Here is a 17,500-nt window from a genome sequence, read left to right as displayed (position 1 = left end):
GATCAAGTGCTCGACCTTGAAACCCTGTTAAACGTCTCTATTTCAGAGGAGCGCGTGCATTGTGTAACGTCGTCAAACAGGAAGTAGGTTGCTTTCTGCGTCTCATTATCTTTCTCCAGCTGTTCAGCGGCTGTTTTTACCCACAAACCCCTGGTGCTGAGCAGAGGTGTGAGGCTCATTATATTTTGTGCCCTTGATTTATTTAATACATGTTTTCCCATCCTCTTTAATTATATCAGGCTTTCAGGTGTTTCATTTAGTGTGTGGTCCGAGTCAAAGCTTCTCAGGTGTCGATACGACAGACACAGAATGACCCGTCTGAGCCAGACATGCTGATTCCCAGAAAGCTATAGTGCTGGATTAGATTTAAACACACTTTAGGACACTTTTGTTTTAGGCATTTAGCAACATAGGTGTGAGGTTTGCTCATACAAGCACACCCATTTTTTGAGTATAATTCTAGTTTATTTTTTATATATATATATTTGTGATTTTTTTCAAATTAATTAATTGTAATTAATTAAATTTAATTATTATTTTTTTATTTATTTATTTGAGATTCAGGGCTGTTGAATAAACCAAATTTAAAATCATAAAAAATTAGCTTGAATTAAAATAAAAATCAGCTGGAATTATATTATATATACACATACTTTTAGTAATGTAATGCAAAGATAAAACTGAAATACAAATAAAAAAATACATATAAGACAAATCACACAACAAAATTACTAAAACTTAAAATAAAAATTTAAAATATACAATTTTAACCTTTAAAAAACTACAATTATACTAAAATAAATAAATAATGAAATGAACTGAAACCACTTAAAATATAAGAAATTTAAACTGAAATGAAATATTACAAAAAAAACATCTTAGTGTCTTAATTTACAAAAATAACCAAAATAATAATAATGTTATTATATTATATAATAATATTATACATTTCAAATCGACATATGCTTTGAAAAAGACACAACAAAGAAACTTAGTAAAGCGTATAAAAAAATAAAAAATAAAATAAAAAAATCAATTGATTTTGATTTACTCATTTTCTGGAATTTGATTAGATGTTGTAATATTAAGATTTATTTAATACTATTTTCGTATCATATTTTGGTATTATAATACAAGGTAAAGATTATATTGTTTCAATATAATATTTTAACATCATTCTCAATAAGACAGATATTTTTAATGAAGTAAATAGTCTATTTTGAGGCTTTTAGCTGTAATATCTCCCATGTTTTGTAGTTTATCAGACAGATATGACTGGGATTCGGTAAAACACAGAGAGAAACGCCCAGCGGATGAAGATATTACAGGCTTTACTGCACAGAAAGATTATTTGAATTATTTATTCGTCTGTGTCTCTGGCTGGCTTACAACAAGCAAAACTATGCTGCTCGCTGTCAGAAAATGAAGTTATTGCAGAGTTATAATAGAATTACAGTACTCTAGAGAAATTAATTTAAATGTGTACAAGTGGCATCGGGCATTGAGAAACACACTTAAACACAACAACACAACAAGGATAGATAGATAGATAGATAGATAGATAGATAGATAGATAGATAGATAGATAGATAGATAGATAGATAGATAGATAGATAGATAGATAGATAGATAGATAGATAGATAGATAGATAGATAGATAGATAGATAGATAGATGCATCAAGGGATAAATCTGAGGACATTTAGCTTGATTTCTATTTATCTTGTAGCTCCGCCCACAGTGCGATCTCATTGGCCCAAACAACTGTATATTGTACATGGGATGTGTTCTGATTGGCTGCAATTCTCTCTCATTTTTTTTCGTATAGGAAACAAAGTTAGAAACTGAAGAATCCGTCATGTTAATGTCTTTTTGTGCTGCTGGTTGTTTTTTTCATAGCAGCAGTAACTGCTTCGGCGGATGCTGTGTGTTCTGTGTCATTCGTGGGGTTTTTTGCGCTGTACATCAGGCACGGCTATCAATTAAGCCAACAAACGCACAGATAAGTGTGTGAGGATGAGGGGAAGACAGAAGCTGGAGGAAGTGATGCGGGATTGGAGACAGTATCCCGACTGCAGCCAAACACCTTAATTGTGATGCATTCTCGGGGTTCGCTCCTGTATGAAGTATCCTGCTCTGATGCCATATGGTGTCGCATGCAACATTTAACTTGTCAGCTGTAATGGATTGTTCTGGAAGCAGATTTTAGCTGTAAGCGCTAACGGCTCGTCTGCGGGCGGCTGTATGAAGGATCGCGAGGCTCGATCCGCCTGGAGACGCTGACCCGTGTGACTCTCAGATTTACCCAGCATCCTCGGCGGCCCTTGAGCGGCTGCTGTCGGACAGGAGCGGGTGAATAGCGGTCAGTTTCTCCACGGGTTTGACCTGAACATTATTTCAGGTTAAATACTCAAACCTGCTCTCAGAATCTGCGGCCTGCTGTCAATTACCACAGAAAATGAGTTTATTTAGAATGCAGCAATAACCACAACACAAATATGTTTTTATTAATTATTTATGTTGGAAGTATTGAGGCCCTTTATGATTCTATCTATCAACCTTCACGATTGAGGCCCATAATGTGCATAACTGATATTGTAAAACAGCCAATTCAAAAACATTTTCATTAAAGATCTGTTTTATTTGGAATAAATCTTATATTCATTTTACTATTGCAAATTAATAATCAACTAATTTATCAAAAAATAAAAAATAAATAAATAAATATATATATATATATACGTATTTATAACTGAAAAGCTATTTATTTGTAAAATGTGTGTGTATTAATTGTTTCAAATAATTAAAATAATAAATGAAAATATTTATTATGATTTAAATTAGGTATATATATATATATATATATATATATATATATATAAACGACATTTAAAAAATAATTGTACATTTTGTAAATAATAACTTTTATTTATAACTACAATTATTTAATTACATTTAGTTTTTATTTAATAATTAAAAACGTATTTAAAAAGTGTTATTTATAATATTTTAAACTATAAAATAACTTATTTTTAACAATAAATTATATATTTATTTAAAATAATTATTTGCACATTTAAAATAAAAAAATTTATATACTCAAAGGTTATTATAAATGTATATATTTAAAATGTATGTTTTAAAAGTGCAAGTGTAAAAATCACTGTAGATGTGAGGTTCAATCGTTGTGTCACAGATGCTTTCAGTAAAACCAGAATATTTCTTTAAACAAAAACGGCGGTGGAGTTGAGGACAGCTGTAAGATCTTGAGATGTTGTTAATGAAGAGCATCTCCACACGTTTCATGCAGTAGTTTAGTTTCCGCAGGGAACACAGTGATTTACACCTTTGAACGCCTGTCAACATGACACACAGAAAACAACACAATCTCACACACACACAACAATCCAGATGTCTCACACAAGTCACGTCTCAGGTGTGTGCACGTTTGTGACACGCTGACAGGAGACCAACTTTCAGTCGTGCGTCAAGGCCAAAACATCAGAATAGAGGGACAGAATGTTAACATTAGTAAACTACTGAAGAAAAAATAAAACGGTTAAGGATTTACATTTTCACAGATGTTTTTTTTCTCAGAAATGGCTAGTAAATTTAAAAATACCCAAATAAATGCCATGTAATGCGTTTAATTAAATTAATTAAATAAATAAATCCTAAATAAAGTAGTATTTTCTTTTAAAACGGTGCAATAATCTGCTTTTATTTATTATTATTATACAAATACTAAATTAGTATCTGTCGTATGAATTGTAGTGCAGTATGAATTGCTGACAGCTAGTGGTTTAAATGCAGGCCAAATTATTTTAGGAAATTAGGAAAGAAGTATTGCATTTTTTCTCTACTGTAGTATAAAGGAAAAATAAAATACTTAGTATGAAATATTAATTTTAGTTTAGTTTACACAGCAATTGTTTTGCAATAAATGGTTATTGCTGTCACTGTTGTCATTATTACATTTTCACTTAGTCCTTTAGAAGACACTTTAATCCAAAGCGACTTACAAATTTGGACAACAGAAGCACTCAAAATCAACAAAAGAGCAATGATAGCCTATGCAAGTGAGCAAGTTAGCCTAACGCAGCACACATATTATTATTACTATTATTATATTCTAATTTGTTTGGCTTCCTAAAACACTAATGTGAATGCAATGTAGATTGAGAGAGTATATCACAAATAAAAAGAGTGTTGTGTCTTGTCTAAAGTTCAGGTACAAGGACTTTTTGCTGAGTTAAGTGTTCTTTTTTTAGGAACATGTGTTGGAGCTTAATTTTAAACCCTCAAAGTGCATTAGATAGAATAATTGAACTTTAAAATGCACTGAAGTTTCATTTCTTGCCAAGTTTTTTCATGTGATCGTATCGTATCGAGATATTATCGTATCGTGAGATTTGGATGTCGTAACATCCCTGGTGAGCACTAAAGCGTCCTGTTTGAGAGTGAGAGATGTTTTATATTCCATGCAGCTCTCTGTGTGATTACCCTAATCACAGCCGCTGCCAAAGCTCCTGAACCCAGCTCTCCACCTGCTCCATCTGTCCCCGGCCCGAGCGCACCGTCCTCGACGGAGTGGAACGCTTGACGATGGGGTTCTGGGAAAGAATAGGACCGTGGGATGCTCCTCCGCAGGCCATGAATGTCCAGAGCCAGCAGAAGTTTGGGAATGTGGCACAGTTTGGGAACGAACTGGTGTTTTTTGGTTCCTAGCAGGGGTGTAACATTGCACAAATATTTTTTTTGAAGTCACGATTCGGTATGGTTTCGGTACAGCAGGAGGAGAAAGTACTAAGCATATAGATATCCTCATTTGAATGTCTGCATGTGTAATTCAGTTTAGACAGTTTGCATGAATGTTTAGCATCCTTGGTCTGAAAATAATTGCTGTGAGACACTGAACGAGTCTTGAGTCTTGAGATCCAGTTATTTTAAGCGTTTTTGACAACATTGGCTCTCAATACAAAAAATGTACCTATACATACGAATCACTGCAGTTTCCAGATGGAATAAACACTAGATGCATTAATACTCAGACAACTTTTATTTCTTTTCACACAACGTATGATTTGCAGGTCCACAATTTTTATTAATAAGGCCTAAATTTATGACATCAAAGCAATTTTAAGATGCTGCAACATTTCAAATCTGTGGCATAGTTGCATCAACCAATCCATTTTTACACCAGTTTTGCATTTGTTCACATTATCGGGTATTATTATTATTATTGTGGTTTGGTGGAAGGGATATTTCCAACACGATAGAGCATTAACATTTAGCACCACTCCTCAGATATTTTGAATTATGAACCACCACAGTATGAACCTGAAGCAATGTAATACAAATACACAGCAATACGAGCCGATATCATTGTAGCAAAAACATGCTAGGGACACATACTGATGTTTTAACATCACTGGACGTTTCACTTTGAAACTGCCTCGAATGTTGCAATAAGATCATAATAAAAGTGTTGCAGGAATGTATTTAGAGGCTTGTATTTTCAGTGCCTGCCTGGGTTGGTTTTTGGACTTAATTTGACAATTTAGAAAGTAACTAAAGTGGGAAGTTGCAGTTTAGAGTCAGCGATATCTTTATCTCATTTGCAAAAGATTTGAAATAATTTCAGTTTATTTTTTAATTTATTTTTAGGTTTTTATTTGTTTTAAAAGCAAAATCTGGCAACACTGCATCACCGGCACTTAAACTGATGGTAATTAAAAAAGATTGCAGACCTTTTCTGACTATTATCTGTCAGAAACGTTATCAATATTGTTAAAAATATTTAACACTAGTACACAGATCTGTTGAACAAGTAGGCTACAGAATGAATTGACATATATATATATATATATGAATACACACACATACAGCATATATTTGGAAAATATTTACATGTATTTATTTATAATCATATACAAATATATGTAATATATTAAATGTTTTTTAATATATAATGAGTTTTTAATATATATATATATATATATATATATATATAATGAATGTGTATTTATATATAGATAATAAATACACACAGTAAACACACATATATTATGTAAACAAAAACTTTTATTTTGGATATGATTAATCGTGATTAATTGCGATTAATCATTTGACAACACTATATATCACTATATACACATACACCTGGCTAACTGAGACTTGTCATAGCACTTGCACATCTTTTTTTTTTTTTGGTTTTGATCGCTTCTATTGTCCTCATTTGTAAGCCGCTTTGGATAAAAGCGTCTGTTAAATGACTAAATGTAAATGTAGATCTATTATGTTGAGAATTGGTCTACGGAATATGAGTACTACTCAGCTGTAACCAATCAGAAGACAGAAAGGTGTTTGTTTCATAATGAGGATGACATCATGACGAAGCAGGCGTCTGATTGGTCGGTGTCAGATCTCACTCGGTGCAGTACGGCGCAGGTTTCCCAGACTCCTCGGCAGCTGTAGCCGCTTTCTCCAGCTGTTACAGACACGTCACCTGCTCTGCCCGTCTCTCTCTCTCACATAAAGCCACCGCAGGTCCATAATTACTGCCACCAGGGGAGGCAGAGGAGCCATTAGAGACCCCCGGAAACACACACACACACACACACACACTGTTTATACCATTCAGTCTATTAATGAATGTGAGAAACTCTTCACACCGACTCTTTATTCATCTGCCCTGTCTGGTCAGTGATGTCATTTGATCAGAATGTAATAAAGAAGTAACATATCCATTAAGATGCATATATTCGTTTAAGAAAGTTGTTTCAAGCACAAAGAAACAACTTTAGTGCAAAATATGCACATACACGCTTAAATAAAGGTTCCAAAGGGCTGTTTTTGCAGTGATGCCATTGAAGAACACAAAAGACCCCTTTCAGTGAACAGTTCCTTTTCGACTATAAAGAACCTTTTATACATTTGAAAGGTTCTATGGATGTTAAAGGTTCTTCAGAGAACCATCGATGCCAATACAGAACCTATATTTTTAAGAACGTTCAGTTTTGATTTCATGATGAGTGAATTTCTCCCTGAATGAATAGTGCATAGATTGATTAAATGTCTTGGAGTTTGTTAGGTGTTGAGGTGGTGAACAGATCACACTCTCTGTCACTCTGTGTTTTATTTCTGGCAGTTTCTGCACATAGTTACTTATTAGGGATCAGTCTGAATATTAATTGTGTGTGTGTGTGTGTGCGTGTGCTTGTGTGTGTGCGTGTGCATATGTGCAAGTGTGTGTGTGTGTGTGTGTGTGTGTGTGTGCGTGTGCGTCTCCCTCAAAGCTGTTCCACTTCTTGCTTTCATCTGAATTTGCTGCTTGAGATTTGAGTGTTTCTCAAACAGGTGCTGGACAGCAGCAAACATCAGCAGCAGCAGCTGTGCAGGTAGAGAGACACCTCCATCCTGTCTGTCTCTCTCTCTCTCTCTCTCTCTCTCTCTCTCTATGATGTGTTTACACCTCTCTTCTGTCTTTGTTCTTCTCCTTCTGTCAGTCTACAGACTTTAGGGGAAGTTACCTGACTGTTGTTTTCACAGTAATATGAATGTATATACAGCATGTGACCCTGAACCACAAAACCATCATCAGGGTAAATTTTTATTTGAATAAATAAGCTCTCCATTGATGTATGGTTTGTTAAGATCGGACAATATTTGGCTGAGATACAACTATTTACAAATCAGGAATCTGAGGGTGCAACATTTTTTTTTAAAAACCCTGAAATGTCCAAATGAAGTTCTTAGCAATGCATATTACTAATCAAAAATTACATTTTGATATGTTTACGGTAGGAAATTTATCAAATATCTACATGCAAATTAGCCGATAATAGATATAGGTAAATGTCTAGCTGTGATAAATAAATGAAAGAATAAATAAATAAATAAATAAATACATTTAAGTAAATGTCACTTAACTATTATATAAGTAATTTATATAAAATATTAATATAAGCATATAATATATATATATAAATAGATGTCGTTGATCCAGTATGTTGTAATTGAGATTCATCAGCAGCAGCGAATATATCGCTCCCTCACTATGCTTTTTAGGCTTTTATCATTCATTCATGCCATAATCATTGAGATATGTTTCTAAACTGGACTGCATTTTATTTTCCAGTGAGATCACCTCAGGGGCTAAAATGAATTCATAAGGACAATTTTATTAGCTTAAGTCTATTATTAAAGGCTATTAAACAAGCTTATTCAAATCTGTGATTTCCTTTTATAACTCCTCTGAAGCCTTTGGGTGTTATTGAAGCCTTTTTATTTTTCGTTTAATGTAACGTTTCCAATGCCTGTTAGCGCTTCTGTACGGCGTCCAGAATACAGTATTTCACTTCTGTTTGCTTAAAACACACTTTGGCAAGAAACATGTTCCTCGAGCTCTGGAGGAGAAAAATAAAAAACGAGGTGACGTTTTAATTCAGATGGAGAAGTAAAAGTTTTCAGACGTGTGCTGTGAGATTTTTGCAGGAGATGAGCCTTATCGTATCAAAGCACGGCCTTCTGTCACCGGCGTTTAACGGCGTTTAATTATTCTGACAGCCAGTTCTTTCCAAAAAAAAAAAAAAGGTGCATGGTACAAAACAACTCTCGACCTGTGTGCTCATCTCCACACTTCAGATATCCACGCAAACAGCGGCTTTCCCCTCGTAAAGCCATGCAAATGTGGAGTTATCGGCTAAGCCCCATCGAACGTTCCCATTTGGCACAGATCCCTCTCTGTGTGTCTTTCTCATATGGTACAGATGTGATTTTTAAGACTATCTAAGCGCTCTTTTGCACAAAGTAAGATGGTGAGCTTTAGCGAGACGTTCTTTTGTTCATCATTCTGCTAAATTGTCTTGTGATCTGTGATGTATTTTATTGTCGGCACAAGTAATCCTCACCGCCGCTTCGGTTTGGTGTTTTATTCCGTAAATAAATACAACGCAGAACATTGTTTCGGTTTTCAGACTCGACAAAAACAAGCCCCGCGTTCTCATTGTGTCGGAATCACGCAACAAATCCTTCAAAAACAAAGAGGAACTAGAAAAACGCGGCGTCTTTGTGTTAAAACAAAAGCAAGAGAAGTAGCAGACAAAAGAGGACAGGCGCTGATGTTGATTAGGAGATTTACAGAGGCACCGATACGAGAGTATCCGCAGCTCTTCGATCGCTCGCGTTTGCCACGGGGCTTTGGCACTGCAAACGCTGTCACCGAGCCAACAAAAAATCTGCAGTGTCTGCCGCATTTCAGCAGCGGATGCACACGCTTCCAACTTTTCTGCTCGCACATAATTGTTCAACTTCATAACTAATGCCAAACCTGTAACGGCGGCCGAGGTTAATTTTTTCCCCCCGTGCCGAACGTGCCAAATTGCCAAATGTATTCAAAGCGATGCAACCCCTGAACGCCACCGACAAACTCATGTGCATTTGCCAAGCGCCTCCTGGAAGTTGCACGGTGATGTTTTTTAGGCTTTGGTGATTATATTGATCTGCGTACCTTGTTTAACGAGGGCTGTTTTGCATGGGGCTCTCTGCCTAGAATGCATGCAATCAAAGGAGCCTAACAAGTGCATGGCAATCCCCCGCCAGCACTGTGAATTTTAATGCCTCTCGATTGACTATCGATAGCGCATCAGATTCAGTTTCCCTGAGCCAAAATCTCAACGGGTCGCGCCGACGGAGCAATGTGCAAAATTAATTTTTTGACGTGGCATAAAGAGCGAAGGAGGACAATGTTTTTAGGCCGTTGTGCATGCGTTGTTCGGCTCCCCGCGGATCTGTGCCTTCTCCTTCTGTACCTTTCAGACTCTGTCGGCACGCTGGCCTGGTGCCCACTGATGTCATGGAAACTGTTGTATTAGTACGAGTGATTCATGTCCGTACGGCCTCCCCCACAAGCGCCAGGCTTTTTTTAACCCTTCCCCCTGTTTTAAATAATTTTCCACACAGCCTCATTGAACTCGAATGGACGTGATGACAAGTCTAACTATGTGGTTTTGAGGTTACTGAAGGTGTCAAAAAAAAAAACACATTCAGACTCCCACTCCGAGTGCTTTTGGATCTGATAATATCCATTCGTGCATTTGAACCTGCGGAGTGTGTGTGGCGTTAAAGGGTTTTTGTGTACGTTTTGGCTTGGAGACATGAAAAGCTCTTTGAGCGCTTCTTTAAAGATGAACTTGGCACGAGAACACAGTGGCACGTCCAACCCCCGAACCTCGACCTTGACCAATCAGGGCTCTCCGGAGTTGCCCGTGTGCCAGCTTCACTTTCATAATTCTATCAGAGACGCCGCAGCACTCCAGCTCGTCTTCCAAAACACGCTACCTTGTCTTTTTTCCTCGTCAAACCTCACTGAAACTATTTTAAACCGATGAGCTGCTAAATGCATTTAGGCTTTTACACGTCAGAAATGTGCTGCATGTCAGGAGCTCCTTCAGCACGCTGCAATCAGACGTAAACATTAAACAGCATCCTAAAAAATAACCCAGTCTGGTTATGCATGTGGCTTTTGTGAGTGTCCTACATGCAAAGCTCTTGTGCAAGAGAATAAAGCTTAATAACCCAACATGATGCAAATTATATTGTAATGCTTTCTTCATTCACAAGATTGTATTTTATTTAATATTTTACTTAGACAAAGAAAAATAAATTAACTTTGTTTACAGGAACTATTTTTTAATAGTGTAAGGAGAGGCCAATTACACACTTTTCTAATAATTTGAATGAATTTTTTAACACTGAAATTGTAATTTGAAAGTGTATAATTTCTTTCTACATATATATATATTCTAATATATACTATATATATATTTGATCAATTTATAATGTGATTTCCAATAGTCAAAAAATGTATTTCGGCCTGACCAAGCAAGCCTGAGCTGTTCGCTCTTTCATTACCTCTGCTGTAGCATGTTGCTTAAGAAACAGATATTAATTTAATATCTGACATCTCTCATAGATGCCGCATAACTCCGGCTCCAGGAATATTTAGATTAGCTGTCAGATACTGTTAGTTACTGGAAAACCAGCCGAGACAATCAGCAGTAAGAAAAGCACAGAAACACTCACAAAGATCTATCTTTTTCTCGCAGTGAATATGAAGTCCGTCCTGTTTTTGCACCTGCTCTCAGAGACGTCAGCATCATATGCAGCCTTGTTTTTTTAAAGCTTCTCGCACAGTAAAATAAAAATGTCACTTTGTGTGCATCTGAAACCAGTTTGCTTATTAATTACATGCTTTTGCTATCAGTAATTAGTCTCTTATGCAAGAATCATGTTGCATAATATCCCAGTTATTTATTTATATACAATAACATACAATCAAAAGCAAAGCTTCGCATATACATTTTTATTAATTTATTTAATTTCATATTATGCTCTTTAGCGCATTTAGATAAGTTTTTCCCTTCATTTCAATGTAAACAAAAGCATGAATATGTATGCATTTGATTGTCAGTCAGGATATTTGACAGATTTTCGCAGTATTTCTACGCCGTGATGAATAGAATAAAGCCGGTTGTTGTGGCTTTGGCTGTGTTTCAAACGGTTGCGGTCTCGGCTGGGTTTGGTGGGCCTGCGGTCGGGTTTATGTGCTTTCTGTGGGTTTCCGCAGGTTGTGCTGCGGAGGGTCGGAGATGAAGGGCGGACTCGCTGCATCTCCCCGGGGCGAGAGAAGCATCCCGTGAGTGCAGACCACGCATCAAACAGGATTAAAACCCGAGGAAGCCCTGCCACGCTGGAGCCGTTCCATATTTGTTTTCCATGTCGGGGTGGGGAGAGCAAAACATTGTGTAGCTTAATTTTCTCTAAGAAATTGCCTGTCAAGAGACATCATTTCCAAATTATTGTTCATTATAAGCAGCCCTCAGCTGCCTAATAGAGCCGGCGTCTCTTCCTTTGGTTATCCAAACTACTGATCTGGATGTCTTTTTTCTTTTTTTTTTCAGTACAGTGACATTAACAGTTTCTATTAAGTGTTTCTAACCTCTGAAATGGTGTGTTTGTGTGGCTGATTGTGGGTTGTTTAGGATTGGGTGTGGAGGTTAGTTAAGGGAATACAGGCCTGATGTGTGTCTGGGATTAAGGTGAATTACGTTTTTGTTAAGAACTTAATATGTTTGTTCTGCGAGGACGCATTAATTTGATCAAAAGTGACTGTAAAGACATTTATAATGTCACAAAATATTTCTGTTTCAAATTTCTATTCATCAAAGAAAATGTGTTTTTCCACCAAAATATGAAGCGGCACAATTGTTTTGAACATTGATGATAATTTGAGCCACAAATCATCATATTACAATGATCTCTGAAGGATCGTGTGACACTGAAGACTGGAGGAATGATGCAAAAAAAAAAAAGAAATCAGCTTTGCATCAAAGAAATAAATGAAATTTTACTATATTTTCGATTAGAAACCAGTTATGTTTAATTGAAAAAATATTTCACAATTTTACAGTTTTTACTGGATTTCTTTCAAGAACATAAAAAAAATCATCCCAACACCCAAATTTTAAATGCTTGTCTATTATGAACCCATCGTGGATGATGACCTTTGACCTTTACCCTGTTACTGTGGTGTTTATCTATGATTACATAAACTCAAGATTTGTAGGTTAACTCTCAGAGGTGTACAACATCATAGATACTGTTATTGATTGTTTCCTTTTTATTCATGCATTGATCATAAATTGCAGTATAAATGATTTGTTTCTCTCGTTTTTGTCAAAATTACGAAGTGATGACATTTAACAGTATTGGACATCAGATGAACAAATTCACATGAAATATTGTGATTTATAAAGAGGATCTTCCCCCAAAACCTGTTTTTGCTTTTTTTTCAGGTTTTAACATGACAATCTCTGTGCTCCGTCTTTATATCAGAAGTTGTATGTTTAATCTGCGTGTTGTGTGTACGGAGCAGCTGTCTGATGTTCATGTACTGAGACACGTCCTGTCGATCGCATGTCGCTTTTTTGATGAACTGTTTCACAAGGTTAAGCACATTTTTTATTCCGTCTCTCTTTGTCTCTCTTTCTGTCTTCCTCTCATCCCTGCCCCCCTCCCGAAAAGAAAAAAACTCTGGCACGGATGAATCTGGCTGCGAGAAGCTGCGTGTGTGAGAAAGACGATTTTGAGCGGCACCTTTCTCTCTGCTGATAACAGTCCGTTTCCGCGTTAATTCTACCTGCTTGATCTCAGTTTGGCAGCGAGACGCTCTCAATCCTGATGCTTTGTGTTGTAATGATCACTTCTGAATGCAAATCAATGTTTTGTTTTTTTGCGGTTTAAGCTAAAGATGTGCCACTGTTTTGGTCGTGTGTTTTTTTAATGCCGAGTTTGGCTCGGCGGCGCACTTGCATTCGGATGGATGTGATAGATTGAGTGTAATCTTCATTTTGTCAACGCGATTTATTAGTGCAATGAGCTACGGGCCCAAACAAGCAAAATAGCTTGTTTTTGTGCTTCTCAGCAGGAAAACGTACGACGTCTGTATTTCGCATAACGTGCACTAACGACAGCGATGATACGCAGCTGGTCCCGAGAAAGTCCGGCGCAATGCAAACTCTGAATATAATCCATAATCCGCCGGTGTCGATGAGTCAGAGAGGGTTTGTCTTTGACTAGCTGATGATTATGAGCCAGTTATTATCCATAACAAAACCACTTATTCACGGGGCGCGTGTTCTCCCGTGTAATGAGGGGCTGTCATGCGTGTGCTGAAAACACCCTCATAGTCTGTCAAAACCGCAGAGAAACTTCAGCGTGACTCAGCGGGAGAAATCAGCCCGTGCTAGAAGTCAAAACCATATTTTTAGCGTTAAAATATCAGAGGACAAACAAAGACACAAGCTAATGAGGGAACATGAGAAACCAGCGGCAGGAGGAAAAAGATAGAGACAGAGTCTTACAATGTGAGTTTGATCAAATTTAAGGCTATAACACGTCTTAATTATCAATATATAAGAGGTCCTACATTTGGGGACAGAAGAAATGCAGTATGCCCTAATATGATTATTAAACTTTAAAAGGCTGTGTTTAAATTAAATAAATGTGATCGCTGCGCATTTAAATGAAAAACATCCAATATCACTCAACTTCTCATTCTTATGTGTTGATATATTTATGCAAAAGCCCATTTCAAAACATTACAATTACCCTTTGACTTTGCTTGAGATTTTAGGTTATTTAGGTTATTTCATATTAGTGGAAAGAAAATATCCTGAGTAGATATGTAAGTGTTTATTTTATTGCTCTTTATCTTTTTGCATCTATAGATTTCAATTGAAACACATATCTCTAAACTTCAGCAGCACTTACATGCACCAAAACTTGAACTTTGTTCATAAACCGTTCACACTGATTTATATAACATTTGATTTCTGAAAACATACATACAAAATGTCTTTTTTTTCTGTTTGTTGATGGTATTTTTTGATTTATGCTCTAATAAAAAGAGAAATCTAAAAACCGCTCCATAAAAACATTAAACTCTTAATATGTCAACAAAGTGAAACAAGAAATTTGCATCTGGCTTCATCCAGCGTTCATATTTATTTTCTGGAAACACACATTAGTGAATATTCAATTACACGATGCCTCACTTTCATATTTAAACATACTATTACAGAAATGTAGTAATGCAAAATAAATTGTCCTTATTTACTGTGATTAATCTACTGTATATGGGATGTATGTAGATATCTATTAGTTAACATCTATGATTTCTTGTCCTGTAAGTAAGTATAGATTAAGTATGGATTTTTTCCATATGGACGTACTGTATGGTGTTCATTTTATTTGTTCAGGTCCAAAACTAGAACAAGCTAAAGAACAAACTGAAGTAAAAGCAAACAAAAGAAAGAAAGAAAGAGCGAGAGCCGTACACATGCAGCATCTGTGCTCAATGTGTGCGTTTTTCCGGAGTGATGTTCCATCTGTGGCATTCCCGTCCTATTCCAGCTTTCTTCCGGATTTCATTCCCACTTCCAGATTCACGGTCCTTTGGATTAGCAGGATTTATAAAGATGTGTGTCTGAATCCAGCAACACGTCAGGATCTCTCAAGGAAACTGTCAAACACTGGGAAGAATGAGAAAGATGGTTTATTTCACCATCAGATCTCGCCGAATGTTATTTGTCCATGTATGAAATGTGTTTTGGACGTTTGGCATCTGTGTGCAGTCAAATGTACAGTATTAAAATGAGCGCAGTGATCATCATGGTGATTCAGATCACTGCAGCAGATTTCGCTGTGTTTGGACGCAGGTCATGCGTGTGCTAGTTGTTGACCTCTTGTTTGACCTTTGAGTGTTCTGGGACGCTACCGGGTAAATGTTCAGATCAGAACAGAGTACAGTGAATCCTGTGTGCGCGTGTGTGTGTGTGAAAGAGGTTTATGCTTTTATTTTGTGTTGTTTTCCCTGTTTTGATTTGGCACATGTATCCACCATAGTAGAAAAATTCACCACAGTACCTATAGTTTTTCCTGCCAAAATACCATAGTAACAGTACAGTGCTAATTGAGTTGTAGCACCACTCTCATTATAATTTGCACAACTGTAACTGTTGCAATTTTGTGAATTGTGATTTTTTCGGGGTAGATTGACATCATGAAATAGCTTTTGTGTGAAGTACATTTTCATGTACTTCATTTATGATGATTTTAGAGTTACTGTATAATGGTGGTAGTATGCACAGTGCTTTGTTTTACTGGTTATTGTTGAGAGATAGCAGAAACTAGTGTTTGAAGGTGAACAGTTGTAACAGATGGCTGTTTGACATGTAACACGTCTAGAAACACAACTGCTGTCCATATATTTATCTTCATTTATGAAAATTTTTGAGTTTTTTGGTCTGTGTTAATATTTTGAGTGATGAGTGTTTGAAGGTTTGCAGTAGAAAATACCTTTGTTTTCTTTATTAAATTAGGCTGTTAGATACATAAAACATTTTATGCAAGATGGTCGTATTTATGTGAGCAATTAGATATACACTAATTATGATGCTTTATAATATATTTTACAGTTATGTACTTAATTTTACTCTATGGTAGTCATTTTTAAATGAGTTTACATTTATCTACTTTGTTTACTCTACAATCAGTTTTTTAAGAGAGAGAGAGAGATTTTAGTAGTAAATAACTTTGTTGTGATCATGATTTTGATGCATAAAATATCTAGAAGACACAACTGCTGAGATTTTCATCTAGAGTAATAATGACTGTAGTATGTTTTTTTGTTTTACTCCGTGGATACTATGGTACATTTTCATGAGGAATGGCAATGACTTTAGTAGTTAGCGTATTGAATAGCACCGTTGTTTTATTCAAAAGACCTCAAGTCACAAGCATTAAAAGCCGTTTCGGAGACTGAGCTCAGGTCAGAAGCGCAGGAGAACATGAGCAGGACTCTGTAATTGGGCTCATTTGATTATGACTGGATGAGGTCACGAGACTTTAACAATGTTTGCTGTGTGTGTGTGTGTGTGTGTGTGTGTGTTTGGCGGCGGTCCCGGCCCGGCCCAGTGCAGTTAAAGGCAGAATGCATTCAAGCATGTTCCTCTATATAATTAACAGCCTGTAGACGAGTGTTTGTGAGACTTTGAGAAGGTCTTTATTCTGCTAATACCAGATCTCACATCCAAAGAGAGGCCTGCTCGTCGCTTCTTTGTTCTCTTAACAGTCGCAACATCAGTAAAACAAAAAAACAAGTCAGACATCTTCATTCTCTCAGACCAGAGCAACTAGTCGACGCTTGATTGTTCATCAAAGCGTTTGACTCGAATAACCTCGGCGTTTGTGAGCCTCACGACAGCTGTCTGCTCAACATGCTCAGATTCGTGCGATCGCCGCTGATTTCTGAGTCTTTTCAGTTTTCAGATGTTTGTTTTGGCTTGTTCTCGCAGGTTTAAAGGAGTTTTTAAAAGCTTATTTCTAGATTTAATTGATTGCTAATATTCCAATCTCTGTCTCTTTAAACAGGTAAAACGGAGAGAGCATCGTATTCGTACGGACGGGACTCCAGCATTCACGGCTGTCAGGTAAGAGCCTCTCTCAGATGAGAATCACTGTAAGAAATGTGTCTCAGATGTTGTGTCTTGTCATCCGGTAAGAGTCTAGAGCTGTTAAATCAGTGTGGAGATTGTCATCTCTGACTTTGACTCTCACTGTATATGTGATTAAAAGCCACAGAAATGAGTAAAAAAGCCATCATGGAAATTTGCATTTTTCTAGTTATGCTCTTTTTCTATGACTCTTTCTTTAGTATGTTCTTTCCAAAAATTATTATCTAAAAAAATAACAATATTTATTCAGTCATCACAGATGATCCAAAAATGCATGCATGTATATATGCAATATATATAATTTTTTTTTATATTAATTAAATAATTATATATTTTTTTAATTGTATATATTTATTCATATTTTTAAAAAAATATTCAATGCAATACATTTAAGAAGTATAAAATATAAAATTTTTAGTTGTG

The 17,500-nt window shown here is 36.2% G+C and overlaps 1 protein-coding gene across 1 annotated transcript in view; it reads left to right on the top strand.

Annotated features, from left to right (window-relative positions):
- Positions 1-17,500, top strand: part of tcf4 (transcription factor 4) — a 148,061-nt gene that overhangs the window by 50,850 nt on the left and 79,711 nt on the right. Inside the window, exon 6 of the mRNA XM_059525733.1 lies at positions 16,995-17,053. Within this exon, the coding sequence (XP_059381716.1) occupies positions 16,995-17,053 (59 nt within the window). The remainder of the gene's footprint in view (positions 1-16,994; positions 17,054-17,500) is intronic.

This window comes from Carassius carassius, chromosome 36, assembly GCF_963082965.1.
Source record: "Carassius carassius chromosome 36, fCarCar2.1, whole genome shotgun sequence".
In the NCBI taxonomy this organism is placed as follows: domain Eukaryota; kingdom Metazoa; phylum Chordata; class Actinopteri; order Cypriniformes; family Cyprinidae; genus Carassius; species Carassius carassius.
This window is presented reverse-complemented; position numbering and strand designations above follow the sequence as displayed.